This window comes from Chelon labrosus (assembly GCF_963514085.1).
Source record: "Chelon labrosus genome assembly, chromosome: 10".
Taxonomy (NCBI): Eukaryota; Metazoa; Chordata; class Actinopteri; order Mugiliformes; family Mugilidae; genus Chelon; species Chelon labrosus.
Window position 1 is genome coordinate 1122405 of NC_140360.1, and position 22330 is coordinate 1144734.

Below are 22330 nucleotides of genomic sequence, written 5' to 3' on the forward strand. Positions count from 1 at the left end.
AAAGTAGAAAGAAGCCAAGGAGAAAGCTAGAGCAGAGCTGGAGAAGACTGTGGCAGTCAGCTTGACAGCAGACATGTGGACATCTGGAAATATGGACGCCTTCCTCGGGGTCACCTGTCATTATAGAAATGAGGAAGTGAAAGTGTCATGTGTTCTGTTAGGTGTCACTAAAGTCCCTCAGTCCCACACAGCTGAAAACCTAAAGAATGCCAAAGAACTCTGAACTGACGAATGGAGCCTTAAAAACAAGATCCACTGTCTGCTCACTGACAATGAGGCAAATATGGAGGCTAGTGCTCGGCTTCTTAGACTACACAACATACCTTGTTCTGGGCACAGTTTAAATGTGGAGGCAACAGCAGAACTAGCAGAGATCTGGATGTGAGCCAGAAAAGTTGTTTGTTTCTTCAAAACCAGCACAAGGGCCAAGGAGAAACTGACAGAGGTTCAGGAACAACTTGAAAAAGCAGCTCATAAGCTGATTGAAGAGGTTGAAACCAGGTGGAATTCCACTTTCCTCATGTTCCAACATCTACATGAGCAGCGTGAGCCAGTGGGAGCAGCACTTGCATCACTAACAACAGATGTGGTGCCACTAAGCTGTGTGGACTACGAGGCTGTGGCTGAATGCCTTGAGGTTCTGGGGCCGCTGTCTCTGGCTACTACTGAGCTTTCAGTAGAGAAGAAGGTGTCAGCATCCAAGGTCATACCCATCATTCCTATCAAGTCCACATCCCTACTCCATCCATGCTCACAGCTACTGAGACTAAATCTGCTGCACTTTTTATTGGCAAGGTGCAGTGTGGAAAAAATTCAGGTCCTGTCAACGGCAACTGTTCTTGAGCCAAGGTTCAAAACAATAACATTTGTCAACCAGACCAATGCACAGGAGGCAGTTACCAGAGTCACAGCAGAATGTGCAGGACTGAGGAGATCAGAACATGTCACACCCTCAACATCACAGCTAATAGCTTTCTCTTTATTTGATCATTGCTTGTATATATGCTCTATCAAACAACTGGATGGATTTCCATTTGTTTTACAGTCCACAACAGAGGAAGTCTCTGGTCCCTCAACACAAGAGGCTGACCCTGACAACCTGTGGGAACTTCTGGACTGCTGAGTTGCTTGGTTGCATTAGTCTGTAGAAAAACCTTCTTTGAGACAAAAACACATACAATGGATTTCACCTTCTTCTGTTCTGATTTCTTGCAGGTGCAACTCAGAGTCCAAAATGCTACGGCAGAAGCAACAGTGGAGGTTCAGTGGTATTTGTCTGAGTCCTACCTCTCCAGAGGAGAAGACCCTTTAAAATACTGGCACTCTAGGGCGGCAGTTTATCCAAATCTTTACAAGCTTGACAAAGAAGATTTTCATATGCCTGCAACTTGTGTGCCGTGTGAAAGGGTCTTCTCCAAAGCTGGAGAGGTGATAACCAAGAAGAGGAACAGACTAAAGCCTAACTCAGCTCAAATGATCTGGTTTTTAAATCCTCTTCCCAGTTTCACAAGCATTTTGTACAACTACTGTCATCACAGTCCCTAGATGCACAAGCATTTCACTTTTTTATTTTGGAAATATATTTTTGTATTTCTATCAGTCTTATAAAGCATATATCTAAAACATACAGTATTATGTGATGGCAAACTCATACAAGTATATTATTATTTTCTATAAAAGAAAAACAATCAAGCATTTCAAGATGCACATACTGTAGATCCTTTATTGTTAAACAAACACAACAGTGTCTTTCTGTCTGACGACCCTTTGCCCTTTGTTTCATGTGAATGCTATGTATCATTTTATCCAGCAGATGTCGCCACATTTCATTTGATCAAATGCTTCCAAACACTTGCTTCAGATTGATTCAGTGGTTCAGAAAGCTTCAGTTCCTCCATCACTACTGCATACCTCTTTCCACACCAGGGGAGATCAATTACAGTTGCACCAGTGATATTACCTTCATAGACACGTCTGCTTCCTAGTGAACCCAACAAACCAAGCATCAGATTAACATTGCTAAACACAGCGATGGTCAATAATATGCAGAACAAAACAGAATCACATCTAAACTTCCATCAGAATAAACCTGGAGATAGCCCAAACAAAGGAGACACTGCTGCACAAAGTAACGCCAGCCAGGAGTCTCCAGGAACAGTAGTGATGGACACACGTGCCCAGGTGTTAAGAACTGCATTGATTCCAGGCTTCAGGTTTTCCTCATCATCTGACTTCCTGGCTGACGCTAAAGTTGGCCGCTAGGTGGCAGCAAAGAATCTAACTGTCATTTACATACCTTAAAGAAGAAATGCACATTTTCTAGCAGTTTGTGGTGTCGTCTCCAGCTTTGAGTGAAGTGTGTTTGATGTCTAGATGAATTATTAAAGATAAAAATGAAAATGTTAAAGATGACTGGTTGTTTATTCAAAGACTAAACGTCTGCAAGTTTCATTTTCTCAGTCAGAGCGAGTAGAAACTGTAGAAATGTTTTGTCCAGGAAGCTGTAAAATGAGAAGTGATCACCTGTCATCACCTGTCAACCATCTTTTCTTCTATTTAATCAAACATAGATGTAGACTTTAAATCACTTTGTTTTCTTTAACATCTGAACCGACACTGAGCAAAGTCAAACCCATGAGCTTCTAGAAGATGACCTACTATAATCTATGGTTTTTATATCATACTATACTAGGATGGTTTTCTATTTCCTCCTTTACATTTCAAACTAATAACTAATATAGAATGTTGTTTTTGAAGACATAGACACAGATTGCACATTAACCCTCTGGAGTCGATGGTGCGTTCAAATCACATGAGCGATTTCAGACGACGTAGCATCAACATGCAGCATCGTTTAGTCTCCGTTTCAACTTTTGTAGAAAGTGCCGACTTCAAACTACAGAGCAGTTTTTAAATTGTGTTGATAGATGTGTCTCCCTCTGGTGGTGAAACGATGAACTGCATGAAGTCAGTTTAATGATCCAGACACAGAGAAACTATGATGATCACTGCCCTCCAGTGGTCACTGTCACTAACTACAACTGTCCACATCCCATAATACTGATATTCATTGACTGCAGTATTTTAGCTCTAATGTTCATCAGGCTGATAATGAACACATATTATTACACTGATAGACTGACTGATGAGTGTTCACTGCCCTCTGGTGGCCACGCAGAGGAACTGCAGCTAAACAGCACATGAGTAACAGCAGATATGCTTAAACTACAACCAGGTGATACACTGTAAAAAATAACACCAGGAGATATGCTGTAAAACAAGTGATTACTGTCTGTCTCCATTCAGTCATTTTTAGGAGTGTATCTCCTACACTCCTAAAAATGACTGAATGGAGACAGACAGTAGAAGAAAACAACCTGGAGATACGCTATAAAAAATGACCACATAGAGGAACACTGTAAAAAATGTCCACCAGGATATACACTGTAAAATATGACTACTAGAAGATGTGTTGTAACAACAGTCACTAAGGTACTAATAGAAGCACACAGAACACTGATTTGTGACCAGGTGTTGAATTTAATATCAAAAGAAGAAAATGTATTTTGAATAGATTCTTAGTTCATTAGTGTATGGTACCAAACCATTGGAGCATGTTGGAGCCCATTTGGATCCAGTTGTCAGTGTCTTAACAGTACTCACAGTTCCTGGGATGCAGAGTGCTGTTAGATATAGTTTGGTAAACCCTCCTTCAGCAGTGTCCCGTCACTGTGGTGTAGAAACACGTCCTCAGGGTCCGTCCACGTTCAGAAGCATCCAGTAGGTTCTCAGCAGCTTGGTGCAGGAAGTGTTTCCCAACAACAAGTCTCTCATACTGTTAGCATGAGGAGCTAACTAGCATCAGTCCTCAGTGTGGTCACAGTTTAGCATCAATTAAGTAGAATTCCAGACAGAAAAGGCTCCACTGAGCGTCCAGTCTCTCCAAAAAACAAATACACTAAGTGGTTCAGGCAGACACGTAACTAAATCACACTAACTTTAATAAATATAGATTATTGAACTAAGTTTTAGAGGTGACTTTCTGTCTCGCTCCGTCTCTTTCCTCTCAGTCCCACCCACCTGGTTACCAGGTAGGTTAACTTGAACATCTCTGATTGGCTAATCAAACAGATTGACACCTGTCCATACCATTAACGCCACAAGAAAATGGTGCGTTCAGGAACCATGTTGAACATAGGACATTCCAGATACTTAATGAACCTTCCCAAATACCAGTAGTCTTCTACGTACTTTGCAGATTCATGCTGCGGGCCAGATTATTCAATTCAGTTTTATTTATATAGCGTCAATAACAATACAAATTGTCTCAAGACGCTTTACAAAACCCGGCCTGAAACCTCCAGAACAGCCTGAAGGAGACGGTGGCAGGAAAAACTCCCTTTAACAGGAAGAAACCTTGAACAGAACTCAGCTCATATGGAGGAACCCATCTGCCTAAGGCCAGCCGGGTAGAGACAGAAAAGAGATGTCCTCTGGAGGGACGGTTTCGAAGAAGACTCATTCCAGGTCCAGCATGGATCTGATGGAGTCTCTGGTCTGACTGTGAGCTTTACAGTCGACAGCTTCATGTTTTATCTTCAGCTGCTTTTAAATCATCTTTTAGTCTCTAAACTCACCTGTTCCTACAGTTCACCACCAGTTCTACAAACAGGAAACACTCACCAACCAATAACCAATGACAGATAAAGCAGCTGCTGCTCGCTCCAACACAATAAATATGTGGATGAAACAGGAGTAAAAACATCTGGAATCTACTGTTTCTACAGAGACAAGAGAAGACATGGAATAAACATCTACACAACAACAGGAAGGACTGTTGATGCTGGCAGGTTGACATGTGTCTGAATCATTCATGAGGGACTGGACTTGATTTGTTGGAGCTCTGTGAAGAGTTGAAGTGCAGCTCTGTTGATGGTCTTAAATGGAGACCATGTGGATGAAGCTCTCCTCTCCACCTCCCAGTAACATGGTCCAGTCAGAGTCTGCTTCAACCTCTGGATCATCAGGACACAGCTCATCCTCTCACAACACACACCGTCCTGTTTACTATTACCTCCACCTGTAGAGAGGAGGAGAAAGAAGAGAGGAGGTAAAGGAGTGTTTCCAGAGTCTCCCTTCGTCATCACATCCAGTAGAAAGAGCAGCAGGGACTTCAGTCCTGTTCAGAGCAGCAGTGGAGCAGCTGTGGAGCTCAGCCAGTTTCCTTTCAGCTTCATGTTAACGTGTTGGAGTGAACACACACAGACCTGCAGAGACTTTTAGCATCAAGTCTGTTTCCTCTGCAGATTTCACTAATAAACTGCTGAGAGTCCTGAACGCTTCATTACTGCACCAACACTTTAGTGATGGATTTACTGCTGCTCCATTTAAACAAAGATCAGCTGACTAATAAACATGGAGGCTGTCATTGAAGAGATCTGATCAAACTAATGACACATGTGATGACTCTGCTCATGGTTACTAAATGTAATGCTGGTTCTGTGATGTGCAGGCTTCAGTCAGACTGATCTCAGAGCTGTGATCAGTTGTTGATCAGATCTGATGAATGACCACCACTGTCTCTATACATCTTGGAAGGCTGTCAGCTGGAATCCAGCTTTATTTCCTGGACACATCAACACAACAACAACAGTCGTCTTCACATCAACTCAAACACATGATCACAACAAGCTTCTGGCTCATCTGATTGGCTGACTGTTGTCTCTCTCTCTGTCTTTCTGTCCAATCCTGAAGCCTGTCTCCATTCTCCTCTCACAGCTTCACTGAGAAGCTGCAGGTTTACAGGAAACACTGGATCTTTGATACTAACTGTGTTTAGGACAATACTGATGAAAGCAGCATGGACTGACTGGAACCCTCTACTCACATCAGAGTCTCCAGTTTATAGTCTGGACTCTTCACAAGATCAAGAAGCTGCTTCACATCTGAATCCTTCAGGTTGTTGTATCTCAGGTCCAGATGTTTCAGATGGGAGGGGTTGGACTTCAGAGCTGAGACCAGAGAATCACAGCTGATCTCTGACAAACTGCAGCCCATTAATCTGAATAAAGAATAAAAGATGAAATGATTGATGATCAATCAGATGTGTTGAGGTTTTAAATGTGTCCTCATCAATGTGTGTGTTGACCAGGAATGAAGCTCAACATTATACAGTTATTTAAATGAGTTTGTAATTGTACTGCTAGCGCTAACAGCTCTTAGACGGTACCGTAGGGTTGAAGTGCTTCGGTCAAGGACCACATTTTGATTTCAGAGGTGGGGGGACACAAGTATTTTTAATAAAACTCTAATCTTTCAGTTGACTGTGTGTTCTAGTAGTTCTTCTAGTTTTCTATTGCTACTTTTAAGTTGAATGTTCCCTTTTTTGGTTTGACTGAGGTTTGACAAGAGACGGCAGAGCCAATGGAGGAGCTTGTGGGCGGGGCTAAACTAAGGGAAACAGGCTTCAGCTTGAGCGGCCGTGCAAAAAACTGCAGTTCATCGAGTGACCGCTTGAGGCTGGCTCCAAAAGGGAGCAGATTTTCTTCGAAATTCAAAAAAAAAGGTTTCAATCTTACAGGGTGGCCACAGTTTTTGAGGTACACTGATATAAAATATATAAAAACGTAGGGATATTTGTTGGCTTTCAGATGGTGTTGGTTTGATTTGTGTGGGACGTACGGTTTGGACTGTAGCTTCCTCCGAGCGAGGAGTGCACCGACCAGTTTCCTAATTTTTCCCCGTGTGTGTATCCCACATCTCATGCCCCCTACTCCTCCCCCTGCGGTGACCCTCCAGGATCAGACAATGGGAACTAAGCTCACTACTCACTCCCCCACAGACACTCCCCCCACCCCCACCCCCTGCTTGACTGTGACGACCGGCCAGGTGAGGAGACAGCTGGAGAGACTGAACCAACGCAAGGCGGCAGGCCCTGATGGTATCAGCCCCAGGATATTGAGGACCTGTGCCAGCCAGATGTCTGCTGTTCTCCAACGGCTCTTCAACCTGAGCCTCAGCCTGGAGAGGGTGCCGCTTCTCTGGAAGACCTCCTGCCTGGTTCCTGTGCCTAAGAAGTCATCTCCATCTGACCTCAGTGATTACCGTCCAGTTGCCCTTACATCCCATGTGATGAAGGTGCTGGAGAGGTTGGTGTTGGCCCACCTAAAGCCACAGGTGAGATCTTCTTTAGACCCCCTACAGTTTGCCTACCAGCCGTGTCTGGGGGTGGATGACGCTGTCATCTATCTTCTGCAGCGAGCTCACTCACACCTGGATGGTGGTGGAGGCTCAGTGAGAATCACATTCTTTGATTTCTCCAGTGCCTTCAACACCATCCAGCCTTTGCTGCTGGGTGAGAAGCTGCAGTCGATGGGTGTTGGTGCGTCCACTGTCTCCTGGATCACTGACTACCTGACAGACAGGCCACAGTTGGTGCGTCTGGGTCATGTCCTGTCTGATGTGGTGGTGAGTGGTGTGGGAGCCCCACAGGGCACTGTGCTTTCTCCGTTCCTGTTCACCTTATACACCACTGACTTCCAGCACAACTCAGAGTCATGTCATATACAGAAATGTTCTGATGACTCTGCAGTTGTAGGGTGTATAAGCGGTGGAGGGGATGAGGAGGAGTATAGAAGGTTGGTGGACGGATTTGTGGGGTGGGCTGGAAGGAATCAGCTGCTGCTTAACGTGGACAAGACCAAAGAGATGGTGATGGACTTCAGGAGGAAGGGAACAGCTCCTCTGCCCCTCAGCATCCTGGGTAGGGATGTGGAGATGGTGGAGGATTACAAATACCTGGGAGTGACCATGTATAACAGACTGAAGTGGAGGACCAACAGTACAGCTGTGTACAAGAAGGGCTGCAGCAGACTCTATTTCCTGAGGAAACTGAGGTCCTTCAATGTGTGCAGCAAGATGCTGGAGATCTTCTACCAGTCTGTTGTGGCCAGCAGCCTTTTCTCTGCTGTGGTCTGCTGGAGGAACAGCATTACAGCCAGTGACGCCAACAGACTGAACAAAGTGATCAGGAAGGCTGGCTCTATCATTGGCTGCAGACAGGAAACATTAGAATCGGTGGTGGAGAAGAGGACTCTGAACAAACTGTTATCAATCATGGATAACCCTGACCACCCTCTCCACCACACAATAGACAGACAACGGAGCAACTTCTCCAGAAGGCTCAGACAACTTGGTTGTCTCAAAGAACGCTACAGGAAATCTTTCCTGCCCCAAGCCATCAGTCTGTACAACTCCTCATCTGTGTGAGACAGATGACACTCTTTGGACTTTTTTTTCTTGCACATTTGCACATGTTTGTTTTTGGGTAAATGCAATCTAATTTAACATTTCTTTTTAATATTCACCTTTAATATTCACTTATTCACTTATCTTATAATCTTGTTAATATTGTGTATACTTATTTTATTTTTATTGTTGATTTTAGCTTTTGTTATATTTATGTATGGTTCAATGCCTGTACATTGCTGCTGCAACAGAGAAATTTCCCAGTTTGGGATTAATAAAGAAACTATCTATCTATCTATCTGTCTGTCTATCTATCTATGTGGAATTTGAGACCCGTTTTTCACCTTTCTCAATCGACTGAGGCCACAATTTTCACAGTACGTGCGTGGAAATACACAAAACCGTAGAGGACAAGCGGCTGACGCTGACGATGTGTTGGTTTTCCCGATAGGACTTGTAGTTTTTGATTTATGAGCATTAGTTGGGACCCCTAATCCTAGGGTCCAGTTTTTTTGGACCTCCCTCTCACTCAGGCAGAGGTGAGAGGCAGAAGGAGACTCCAGCAGCAGGTGGCCCTGGTAGCCATGACAACCGGACCCTAACGAGCTTACACACGCAGCAGAAGAGGAGCACATTCAGGCCACGTCCACACGTACGAAAACGATCTTTTCCCTCTCCGTTTTCGATGGCATCGTTTTCAAGAATATCTGCGTCCACACAGATCCGTTTCACCACGACTGAAAACGCTACTTCATATTCCAGGCCTATAGGTGGCGCTGTTTCGGTATCAGAAATTCAACAAAAATGGAGAGGAAGAGGCGGAGCATGCGCATAAAGCTTGAGCGCTGTTTACAAATCGGCTTTAGAAGAAACCAAACTCAAGGAGAAATGATATTTTGCCCTAGTAACCCTAATAGGCTCAATATCTTCTCAGGCAGGAAAACTAGCATGTAGTCCGCCATTGTTGTTGATGTTGTTATGAGACGTCTCGCGGGATATAAGAGGTGGAAGGCTCGAGGGGTGTGGCGATGACATCATCGTTTTCTCCGAACCCCGTTTCTCCCAGTTGACACGGCAACACATAACCGGCGTTATCAGAAATCTCCACTTTGGCCGGAGTTTTTAGAAATAATCGTTTTCTGTGATGAAAACAGGGTTTTCGTGTAAATGAGAGGCCAAACCGCAGGGAAATATCTGCGTCTTTCCTTCGTGTAAACGGGGCCTCACACAGACACAGAGTGCCAAAACATTATGACCCCTCAACCATTACACCACTATAGTAGGGAGGCAGAACCTGACATTATGACACTATGTGTTTATGCCCAACATAGCTGGACTGCTAATAGAAGTTAACCATTAGCCGATCAATGAATTAGCCTTAGGCTAGCCTTCCAGCAGAGCTCCGGTATGTTAGCGGGGCTAGATGTGGCGGCTAACCGTGAGCTAACCGCGGAGCTAACCGTGAGCTAACCCGTGGATCTAGAAGGAAGGACGACCCATCTCAGTGTCTCTCTCTCAGCCAGGCCTACTGCATCTTCGTCATCCTGGTCCTTTGGTTTGTTGTACCCTCCAACATGACATGACATCAAACTCACACCCATCCAGTCACGGCACCAGCAGCATTTGGCACAGTCAAAATTTCCACAGGAATTTTCTAGTTTAATGGTTTTTCTTTATATTCATGATTATTTATGTTGTAGATTCTCACTGAAGACATCAACACTATGAATGAACACATATGGAATTATGTAGTAAACAGAAATGTGTGAAATAACTAAATCTGATTCATATCTTAGAGTCCTCAGAGTAGACACCCTTTGCTCTGATTACTGCTTTACACACTCTTGACGTTCTCTGGATGAGCTTCATGAGGTCGTCACCTGAAATGGTTTACCAACAGTCTTGAAGGAGTTCCCAGAGATGCTGAGCACTTGTTGGTCCTTTTGCCTTCACTCTGTGGTCCATCTCATCCCTGAACCATCTGACTGGGTTTAGGTCAGGTGACTGTGGAGGCCAGGTCATCTGGTGCAGCTCCATCACTCTCCTTCTTGGTCAAATAGCCCTTACACAGCCTGGAGGTGTGTTTGGAGTCATTGTCCTGTGTCCTGGTTCAGTGTGCCTTCAGTTTGGAATAAATCCCCAACAGTGTCACAATCAAAGCCCCCCCACACCATCACACCTCCTCCTCCATGCTTCACGGTTGGAACCATTCATGTAGAGACCATCTGTTCACCTTTTCTGCGTCACACAAAGACACAGCAGCTGGAACCAAAGATCTCAAATCTGGACTCATCAGACCAAAGCACAGATTTCCACTGGTCTAATGTCCATTCCTTGTGTTTCTTGGCCCAAACAAATCTCTCCTGCTTGTTGCTTTTCCTTAGTGGTGGTTTTCTAGCAGCTGTTTGACCATAAAGGCCTGATTGGTGCTGTCTCCTCTGAACAGTTGATGTAGAGATGTGTCTGCTACTAGAACTCTGTGTGCCATTGATCTGGGCTCTAATCTGAGGTGATGTTAACTTGTGATTTCTGAGGCTGGTGACTGGATGAACTTATCCTCAGCAGCAGAGGTGACTCTTGGTCTTCCTTTCCTGGGGCGGTTTTTGTAAAGTTTTTGTAATTTTCTGGACTAACTGACCTTCAGTTCTTAAAGTAAAAAAGGAGCAGGAAGTAGAAAACTTATGATACCGGCCCCTTTGTATAGTTTTAATTACATTTAATTGACTAATTGATATTTAATTGATTACAAAAATAATCGTTTGTTGCAGCCCTACATTAAAAGCAATGAAAATGATCATTAAAACTACCAGAACAATCAACATATACCTTCCAAAGGATGGTATGATGACACTAATACCAAGGCTTGGTGATGAGGGACTTTTAAGACTTTGGCTGGGCTCTACGTCTGCTTTAAGGTAAACAAGATTGTGTCCCACCATCTCTTTTAATAAAACGCGTCCAGCCTTATAACTGTGCAGGTACTGATGCGTCTCAGGGCTTTTTAGATTCTTCATTGCCTCCCCGACGCGGCAGAGTTAAGTAGCTAACTATGCCAGTGTATGTATGTAACATTGTTTTTGGACGGTAAAAAGTGCAGGGGACCAAAACGGCCTTTGGAAAAAGTGCAGGGGACATGTCCCCTGTGCCCCCTGAGGCTCCCGCACAATTTGCACAAAAACTCATCAGTCCTAGCAACGTGCTTTCATCTGATTCCTCCATTCTGGTAGCCGTTAGTCACATAGACATAGACATATATACATATATATTGTATACATGTCTATGGTTAGCAGAGCTCTGACGTGTGCATCAGCAGAGGTGGAAAAAATACTAAAATATCGTACTCAAGTAAAAGTACCAATACTTGGATGAAATATTACTCAAGTACAAATGAAATTACCCATCTGAAAAATTACTCAAGTAAAAGTAATAAGTAGCTAATTTAAAATGTATTTTAAGTAAAAGTTAGTTAGTTACATTTAAAAAAAAAAACCTGTAGAACGGGGCGGGGGATCTCTCCCATGTAGTGAAAATAGGACAAGGGGTCATACATCCAAAACTGTTTAGTTTTTAATTAAAGAACAATCTATACAAATGTATAAAATTCTATACAAATGTATACACATGTAATGACAACATAACACATGTCACACATGACATGTAAGACCCTTAGAAAGGTATAATGTGCAATTTTAGTTCTGACCATCCCATAAAACTTTTTCAAACAATCAACTGTCAATCAAACTGTCTCTGAACCGTCGTCGCTCTTCTGATCCACCTCCATCTCGTTCTCAATCTCCTACAGAAAGACTTGGCGCTTGGTAGTGGTAGCCTACATGCTGACCATACGTCACTCACTACGTGGTTCCGGGCGCGATTTTTTTTTCGGTTTTCGTTAGTCAACGTTTTTTTTTTTACTCAGTAACGGATGGGATTTGTAATGTAGCGAAATACAATACTTCACTCAAAACGTAATCAAGTAAAATTTAAATTACCGATTTTAAAAAAATACAAAATACACAAAAAAACTACTCAATACAGTAACGTGAGTAAATGTATTTCGTTACTTTCCACCTCTGTGCATCAGTATAATCGGTGTACCAGGAAATCGTGCCCTGATAAAAGTTCCATGATGTTTGGAACGAAAACTGTGATTAGAGACAAGAGACGATTAATAACGTCACCAGCCACCAAGTGGTCAGGAGTGTGAACTGCAATCTGTCAAAATGACAGATGGCCTTCAGATTTTTCCGTCACAGTTTTAACGGTCAATGATGGAAAATATTCAGCTATCGTATATCGATATTCAGCCTAAATATATCAGGATATGACTTTTGGTCCATATCACCCAGCCCTAATATCAGATCTACAACAGTAACAGACAGTGAACTCACATCAGAGTCTCCAGTCTACAGTCTGGACTCTCCAGAAAACCACACAGCTGCTTCACATCTGAATCCTTCAGGTCGTTGATACTCAGGTCCAGATGTTTCAGATGGGAGGGGTTGGACTTCAGAGCTGGTCCCAGAGAATCACAGCTGATCTCTGACAAACTGCAGCCAATCAATCTGAATAAAGAATAAAAGATGAAATGATTGATGATCAATCAGATGTGTTGAGGTTTTAAACACAATGTGTGTGTTGACCAGGAATGAATATCAGCAATGGAATCAGCAGTGCATTAGATACCGCCATCTATCCAAAACATTATCATAGGGCTGCTCGATTTTGGAAAAAATGAGAATCACGATTTTTTTGGTCAAGATTGAAATCACGATTCTTCAAACGATTCTTTTTGAGTTTGAAAATAAAATGCATTTATTCTGCATTTCGGCAAAAAAAACTCACTGTAACCCCCCCGTTCAATTTGGGAGAGACCCAGAGGTGAACTGTCCCCCGCGCCCCCCTCCCCTTTCCCACGCACACCTTCTGTGCACGGCACCTTCTCAGAAAGCAGGGGCGCCTGTAGCTGCAGGGGGCGACAATTTGCCAGTTCCCCACACAGATATGACAGATAATAGAAAACCATGTAGCGGCGAAGATGTATTTGTTTATTTATTTTTTTCCCAAGTGCTCGTGCCGCCCCCCCTTGTGTCATGAAAAAATGCCGCACGGGCGACTGCCCGCTTCGCCCGTGCCTAAAACCGCTACTGGGCGCAGATATCACACTGTAGCACATTTTGCACATTATGTGGGCCTGTGCTTCGTCGGATTCTTCGAATCCGAAGTGTTGCCATACAAGAGAACTTGTTTTACCCTTTTTATCGACCAAACGGGACCGTCCTCCCTCTGCCATCTCGCTCGCGCTGTTTTCTGAATAAGTGTTGAGTGTTGCAGGTCACCACGCACACACACACAGCGCTCGTGGGGCCGCGTTGAATGCTCTGGGGGAGCGACTGAATTGCGCATGCGCGTCTCTTTCAGAAAAACCTCACAGACAACGGAAAATGGCAAAAGAATCGTTCCAACACGATTTTATTAATTTGGAGATCGTTTGAACCAAGAATCGATATCGTGATCAAAATTCGATTAATTGCACAGCCCTACATTATCACAGAGTTTATAACAAAGTATTAGTTTGTATTATTTACATTTATATTTGATTTATAAACTTACTTTATAAACAGCTTTCGAGCTTCGCCCCCCGCAATCACGTACAGCATCATCACAATTTAGTATAGCATCCAGAGGTTCCAGCATATGGAATTCACTTCCTCCTCACATGACTAAACTTCCTCCAAGGTCATTTAAAAATTCTGTCAAAAACTTACTTCTCTATGAATAATCATCACCATTATTTTATACAATTTTTTTTCTCTTTTCTCTTTTCTCATCTTTTTTTTTCCTTTTTCTGTTAGTTATTGTTTTGTCGCCTGTTCTATGCTTGATTGCTTTTCTTTAATTAAAATTTAAATGTTCTTTTGGGGAACCCTCCTATACAAGCCCCTTGAGGGTTTTTGGGGTTTCCCTGGCATGCCTTTATGCTCTTACCTTCTTCAATTACGTATTGTTAATGTATTTTGTATTGTTGTTGTACTTTTATTGTATTTTATGTGCCACATAAAAAATGAAATGAAAAACTTCAGACGAACTAGTCGGGGGTCCCGGTACTGTCTGCGGTTGGGCACTAACCGCTTTTATCCTGTACCAAAGACTTATTGGATCAAAGATGTTTAAATGTTTAAAATAATCTTAAATTAGAAACATATATTAATATCTACGTGGTCCTCTGTTGAGTTCAGTGTTGTAACTAAACGAGAAGTGAGTTATATCAGTAAAGATTCATTTTCCCAAAAGGAATTTCCAGATTTCCCATTTTCCCGGTGACACTTAAAGGCACCATGCATTTGTGGATCTGTGGATCTGAGCAGCGTGAAAATAGTCTCAAAACTCCGTGTGCGTGCGCAGCCTGATCTGTCCGTATCTGCTGATCCGTATGCGTAGGCTTAGACACTCGTAAGCCAGGAAGTCTTTTGAAAACGAAAAGGATGAGCTTTGTGAAGTTGAACCATCTGATTTGTGAATTTGCAAAACAATCACACACGTTCAGATAGCTAGGTACGCATTAGTGAATGTTTCACGTGTGGATCATGGAACATGCATTTGTGACCATTTTGAGACTAATTTCACTCCATGAATGAAGCTCAACATTATACAGTTATTTAAATGAGTTTGTATTTGTCTTCATTTTGAGGAACAATAACATTTTATTTAAAATAAATTAGATTCAGTTGGTGATTAAACATATCAGATCTACAACAGTAACAGACAGTGAACTCACCTCAGAGTCTCCAGTCTACAGTCTGGACTCTCCAGAAAACCACACAGCTGCTTCACTCCTGAATCCTTCAGGTTGTTTCTACTCAGGTCCAGATGTTTCAGATGGGAGGGGTTGGACTTCAGAGCTGAGACCAGAGAATCACAGCTGATCTCTGACAAACTACAGTAACTCAATCTGAATAAAGAATAAAAGATGAAATGATTGATGATCAATCAGATGTGTTGAGGTCTGAAATGTGTCCTGATCAATGAGCTGTTCTCTAAAATGAGTAGAGTGACTTTGTCCTTGTGTTATTGTGGATCTTCATCATGTCAGCCTTCTACAGACATCATCCAAACGTCAGCACAACATTCAGACAACTATTCATGTCAACACAGATCAATAAGATGCTGCTGACCTCATTACAGGATCAATATCTCCTCCTCACACATGTTGGACTACAAACTGTTGATTAGTTCTTTGATTCCAGGACCTTCTTCTTCCTGGATTTGGTGTCTCAGGAGGTTTGTGTCATTCAAATGTTAAAGGACAAGTTGACATGTTCAAGTGTGTCTTCCAACAACAGTCACATGTCATATGGACATTACAGAGTTCTTCAGATTCCTGCTGTCCACACTGACTGTGAAGTGGTCTCTTCCTAACACAACTCCACTGTTCAGCTGACACTAATATGAAGCTTCAGCAGTCTGACTGACACTAATCAAAGTTCCTCTTTGAGTTCCTGTCCCTCCACTGCAGCTCAGCAGGAAACACTGTGGAAACACAGAGATACTGACTGGATGTGCTGAAGAACAAGATGAGTTGAAGATCAACTTTACAATCATTCATCCACACAACAACACTGTGGATGTTGTCCTCCATCTTGTCTCATTGGAGTCAGACTAGAAGGGGATGTCTCCACAGACAGTATGGACAGAAAGAATGATTAGTGACACCAAGAACTCTGTTAATGATAGGGGTGTAACGGTCCACACAAGTCACGGTTCGGTCCAACAGGAAAAAAGAAACAAAAACTCACACATGTAGAAAACTAGCTTTATTCATTGATTTTGAACAGACACCAATAGAGTGAAAACACTAAAAACCACCTCCTGTTGTAAAAGTAAAAACTAGAATCAAACATCCAACAAATGCATTAGGAGGGTTCTCATACCATTCATTCATTTTGTTCATACAGAGGAAAAGAAAAAGCACAATTTCTTGTCGGGATAAACTGAGGTAGTCAGGTAGCAACTGGCAACTTTGGTAACTTGATTAGAAGAAACTAACTCAACTAACTTGTTGCACACACGTTTTTTTTCCTCGCACCAGTGACAGACATATCGGGGTGATGCCGTCTTATGTGCGTTAGCATGTTTGATGTGTTTCCAGCGACGTACCGCACCTCCGCCAAACATCGTCGGCAGACAGTCTTTGTCCGGTCCACCACTCGCGTGCCATCACCGTTATGTTGCACCGGGAAACCAAAGTGTTCCCACACTGGTGATTTAAATGAAGTTGATCCAGTCCGAGTCTGTGATGAAAGGGCGAGGCTGAAGGTAATGGCCCAATATGGAAGCAGACAGGTGAAAGAAAGATGGAGTCTCCACAGGCAACCCGCCTGAGACGACGTCCGACCGACAACTTGTCCCGGTACCGGCAGTGTTCCAGATAAATCCTCACGGTCCCGTGTAGAAACAGCAAGGCTCAGCCACAGAGTTAGCTGCTTTAGCTACGCAGCGGCTAATGCTCCATTCACTTAGCTAGCGAATGCTAATGACAAGAAGAAGCTAGCGAAACGTGCACAACTCCAAAGAAACTTGGAGCAGAAATGTCTCTAGTTGTCCCCAATCAGGCGTAGCTCAGCTGTCCAGGTCCAGAATGTGGAGCAGACAGTCCTCTAGATACTGAAACTACCACTTTATCTCATTACATTACATTACTGCCAGGTGACTCGTCGGCGCTCGTTCCGATCGTCTCTCGTTCTCGTTCTTCTTCTTCTTCTTGATTTCCGGCAGGCTGTACGCTATCCAGCGTAATGCTGCCCTCCACCGGTCATACCCAGAACTACTTAACTAAATTTTCATATACAATCCAGCAGAGTGCAGAAATTTTAACACTGCCCTCCCAAAGGAGTTAGATTTTTCTCCTGATGCAAAGATACCTCGAAAAGAAATCACAGACAGACCCAGATCATACAGGTCTATAAATAGCTGTCGTCTCTGACTGGAATATAGCTTGCAAGAAAGAAGCACATGCACCACCGTCTCCAATTCTCCACACTCACACAACCCATTCTCATGCTTACCTATGACTTTTAAGCAACTGGCCAGACAGCAATGCCCCAGCCTCAGCCTCGTTAAAACAACTTCATCCTTCCGCCCAAACATACTTCTCAATTTTTTACACTTTACTGAGGGTTGTAAACAAAAATAATGCCTTCTCCTCTGCTCCTGGTTCCACTCATTCTGCCACTGCAACTCAAGTTTTACATTACAGATACTCACACATTCACTCTTACCCAACATGACATTCAATTCTATATTTTCTTTAGACAATGACTCTCTAGCCAACCTGTCAGCAACTTCATTTCCCTCTATCCCAAAGTGTCCAGGCACCCACATAAAACATACATGGCATCCTGATCTCTCAATTCTTAAGAGACAACACAGAATCTCCATTACCAGATCTGGACGGGCACTAGAGGAGCCTTCTACTAGAGCCACCAAAGCGGCAGCAGAATCTGAACAAATAACACTGTTCTGAGGCTTATTTTGTTCTATCCAATCCAAAGCTTTTAAAATTGCCAACATTTCAGCTGAAAATACAGATAAATTGTCTGATAAGCGAATGCTGAATTGAAGATTCTCATCTGCAACAAAAATCCCAGCCCCAGTTTTCCCCGAGACAGGATCCTTTGACCCATCAGTAAAAATGTTCACGAATCCTTCAAGCTGATTCAGGATCATTTTCACATCTTTACACTCACTATTTCTCCCTTCTTCGAGGAGAGACAGCAAAACCTCAGGTTCAGGAAGAAACCAAGGCGGGACAGGAGACCACACATGCCCAGACATTCTCTGACATTCTACTCCAAAATCCCCCGCCAACTGTTTTATACAATGTAAAAAATTTCACTTCTTTCCATTTCCGGAAAACTCCCAGGAACTTTCTAGCAGACACCTTGAGGCAGAACTAGAACTTGAGCAACTCAGCTTAGCCCAGTAATGGAGCCCTAACTTTTTCCTCCTGATTTCCAGTGGTAATTCTCTCATTTCAATAAGTAGAGCAGGAATAGGAGTCGTCCTAAAGGCTCCATTACAGACTCTCAAGGCCTTAGTCTGAACCCGGTCCAGTTTACATAATACAGATTTGGAAGCGGAACCAAAAACCACACACCCATAATCCAGAATAGATCTAATCATAGCACGATAAATCATAGTTAGAGTATCTCGATCAGCACCCCAGTCGCTCCCAGCAAGACATCGAAGGATATTAATCACCTTTTCACACTTACATACAACTTTCTCTATATGATTTCATCTATCCATAGACCGAGAAACTTAAACTCTTTAACTCTTTCCACTGGACAGTCATACAGCAAAATGTTCAAGGCAGGAATTTTCCTCTTATTCCCAAAAATCATAAATTTACTTTTGGAGGATGAAATTCTAAAGCCCCAATCATTAGTCCACTGAACAACCTGATCCAGAGCCTTTTGAATCTGATGAAAAAGAGCATGCAAGTTCCTCCCCCTCTTCCAGATAGCCCCATCATCTGCAAACAGAGACTTCCCAAAATGATTAGGAACTCTTGAAAATATATCGTTAATCATTATATTGAAGAGGACAGGACTAATAACTGATCCTTGTGGAGTTCCATTTATAATGTTTAAAATGTCAGAGAGATCTCCCCCAATTTTAACTTGAATAGATCTATTGTTAAGGAAATCCTTAATCCAATAAAACATCCTACCTTTAACACCTGCATCATGGAGCTTGATTAGTAACCCCTCTTTCCACATAGAATCATACGCCTTTTCAATATCTAAAAACACAGCAATTACCCCTTCTTTGTTAATAATGGCCTTTTTAACATCTTGATCTAACACTGCAATGGAATCCATAGTATTTCTTCCAACTCTAAACCCATTCTGATAATTCACAAAAAAATCTTTAGTCTCAAGGAAATAAACCAACCTATTTGTTACCATTCTTTCCATTACTTTGCATAAAACGGCTGTTAAAGCGATAGGCCGATATGACGACAGGCAAGAGGGGTCTTTCCCTGGTTTCAGGACAGGAATCACAACAGCATGTTTCCATACTTTAGGTAAAACACCTGCCTCCCAAACATAATTATACAAAGCCAGAACTTCCTCCGAAGCTACATCATCTAAATGTTGAAGCATTTCATAACTGATACTATCTTAACCAGGAGTGGTCTTAGCTCCTGCTTGAATTGCTTGTTTAAGCTCTTTCATAGAGAAAAATACATTAAGAAATTCATTTTCTGAAGATACAACATTTAACTTCCATCCTTCAGTTCTCAAGATGTCTTCCCTCCTCATCAAACCATAATCCCCTAAAGACTTGGAATTATGTACCTCTTGAAAAACTTTGCCACATATATTTGCTTTTTCCATATTATTGACTGCTTCACTACTACCATCAGACAGGGCTGGTATTAGTGACCTCACCATTTTCCCTGACATTTTATGAATCCTTGACCAAACCTGCCCGACAGAGGTATCCAGTCCCAGGGTCCCACAGAAATCCCTCCAACACTTTCTTTTAGCATCTTTTATTATTTTCCTTGCCTTTGCCCTACAGCGTTTGAATTTTATACTATTATTCTGAGTTGGGTTTCTGCGCAAAAGCTTAAAAGCTTGTTTTCTCTCTTTCACAGCCTTATCACAGTCACTATTCCACCACGGAACAATTACTCGAGCCTTTGGAACCCCTCTACATGGAATTGTCCTTAAAGCCACCTCAAAAATCATTTTACTTAAGGAATCATTAAACTCATCAATAGATTCTTCACTATTGATTTCCCCTAAACTTTTTCCAATTTCTACCCCAAATTTACCCCAATCTGCTCGAGAAAAATCAAAACTTTTACCTAATTCCCCCTGGACCACTATTAAGGATCTTCCAAATTGGCTTAAGACTGGAAAATGGTCACTACCCATTGAATGCTTCCCCAGTACATCCCACTCACCTACTCGTGCTAGGGTTGGAGATGAAATGGTTAAATCAAGACAAGACATTTTAAGAGTATTTATGTCAAATCGAGTTGGTCTGCTATCATTCATAACTACTAGCCTACTGTTGTCTAACAATTCTTCAACTACAGCACCATTCCCATCCCTTACCTGACTTCCCCACATAGGGTTATGAGCGTTAAAATCACCTACCCAAATAAGAGGGGGAGATATCTTATTTAGTAGCTCCTCAAGTTCAGCCAAGCCTAAAGGTTTACAGGGATTATAAAAATTAACTACACTTAATTTGCCCTGGTGACTCCACACTTCAACTATTAGACATTCAAGAGATAGTTCATACTCGCAGACTTTATATTGGATCCCTGATTTGACAAAAGTTGCACACCCACCCCCTGATTGATCAGGCCTATCTTTGCGCAGGCATATATATCCTGGAACTACAAATTATTTAATTTCTAATTTCTTAAATTCTTGTCCGTTAGCTATTAAACTTCTTGCATTCCATTGGAGGATGCTAAACATCATGAAAAGATTAAATATCATCCATATCTTCAAACAGGTCACCCTCATTCATGTCTTCCTCTTCCTCATCCTCATCCCCCCTCTCAGACTGGCTGCTTAACTTCTGGTCTGCTTGCTCCTGACTTACCCTCATATACTCATGCAGTAACTGAGGGGAGTAATCCTTTACTCCCAAAAATCTCACTGCAGCTTCAGACACAAACTTAATAACATCTGACCTCGTTTTCTTTTCCCGAGCACCATAGACCACATCAACCATAAATGCCAGGAGGGCCTCCTTTTTGATTACAATTTCTTGCCTTGATAGAACCTGAGGAGGTTGCTGCCTGGACACCACCGGACCGCTTAAAGGCATTCTCACAACTGGGCCTGAGGCCTTTGACATTTCCACTTTCTTTAATGCTTCTGCATAAGAGATTTTATGCTGGTCTCTGATCTCCTGAACTTGTCTCGCTTTTAGAAAGTGTCCACACTCTTTATTTGAAGCCAAATGGTTTCCTCCACAATTGCAACATTTAGAAGCCAGTTGCTCACAATTCAGGATGTCATGATCTTCTCCACATTTAGCACAACGCCTGTTCCCCCTACAGGAAGCCGCCATATGGCCAAATCTCTGGCACTTGAAACACCGCAAAGGAGGTCTTTGATAGGGCCTGACTTGGAAAGACAAACATCCTATAAAGACTCGAACTGGAAGAAGACTTTCATGAAAAGTTATCAACACTGGGGTATTTTTAGTTCCACCTTCCTTGGCCTTAAACCGCTTCACATCTGTTGCTTTTCCCCCTCTTATATTTTCCTTAATTTCCACCTCTGATATGTCAGCACACACTCCATAAATGACTCCTTTTAACTCATTTTTCTTTTCAGGAATGATCACCTCCACCTTTTTCCCTGATATTTTCCCAATTTTCTTAGCTCTCCCAATTTGATCCATATTTCTGCACAACAGAAGCATTGCTCCACTGGGCAAGATCCAAGCATCCAACCGTTCCCCTACACTCCTTAGAGACTCAGCAACTTTAAGAGGATTCATAGCTCTAAACCCTCCTCCCACCTGATCCTTCAGCTTGAAAATGACCCGTAATTCCTCTTCGGCCCTCACCATTTTCACCACCCTATTTCCCTCCTTCTCCTGAGAGCGACCACGTTTCCCTCTCTCCACTTTCTCCCAACCCTGCCTACCTCCTCCGTTCTCCTCCGAATCAACAGCCATACACCTATAAAGACTACCAGCACCACACAAGCTAATAATAGTAATAATAATAATAATAATAATATAAAGAAAGAAAGAGAGAAAGAAAGAAAGAAAGAGAGAAAGAGAGAAAGAAAGAGAGAAAGAAAGAGAGAAAGAAAGAGAGAAAGAAAGAAAGAAAGAAAGAAATCTCAGTCACACCAGCCAAGAAGAAGTAGCGCAAAGCACCGTATACCGGACCTGTACAGGCCGTCGGCCGGCACCCCGCAACCAACTTCTCCCTTTTACTCAAAAACTAAACGATATCACTCTGTCACATGAACAACTTCCTCTATCTCTCCGCTTCACGTGCTCAAAACCACGGCTCGTCATCAAAAAGCGACGA

At 42.6% G+C, this 22330-nt stretch overlaps 1 protein-coding gene across 1 annotated transcript in view; it reads right to left on the reverse strand.

Moving 5' to 3' along the window:
* LOC311494999 (NLR family CARD domain-containing protein 3-like) overlaps window positions 1-22330 on the reverse strand; it is a gene marked incomplete at both ends in the record, with an annotated part of 69595 nt that overhangs the window by 20771 nt on the left and 26494 nt on the right. Inside the window, 3 exons of the mRNA XM_084554281.1 lie at window positions 5888-6061; window positions 12639-12812; window positions 15026-15199. Of these exons, the coding sequence (XP_084410407.1) occupies window positions 5888-6061; window positions 12639-12812; window positions 15026-15199 (522 nt within the window). The remainder of the gene's footprint in view (window positions 1-5887; window positions 6062-12638; window positions 12813-15025; window positions 15200-22330) is intronic.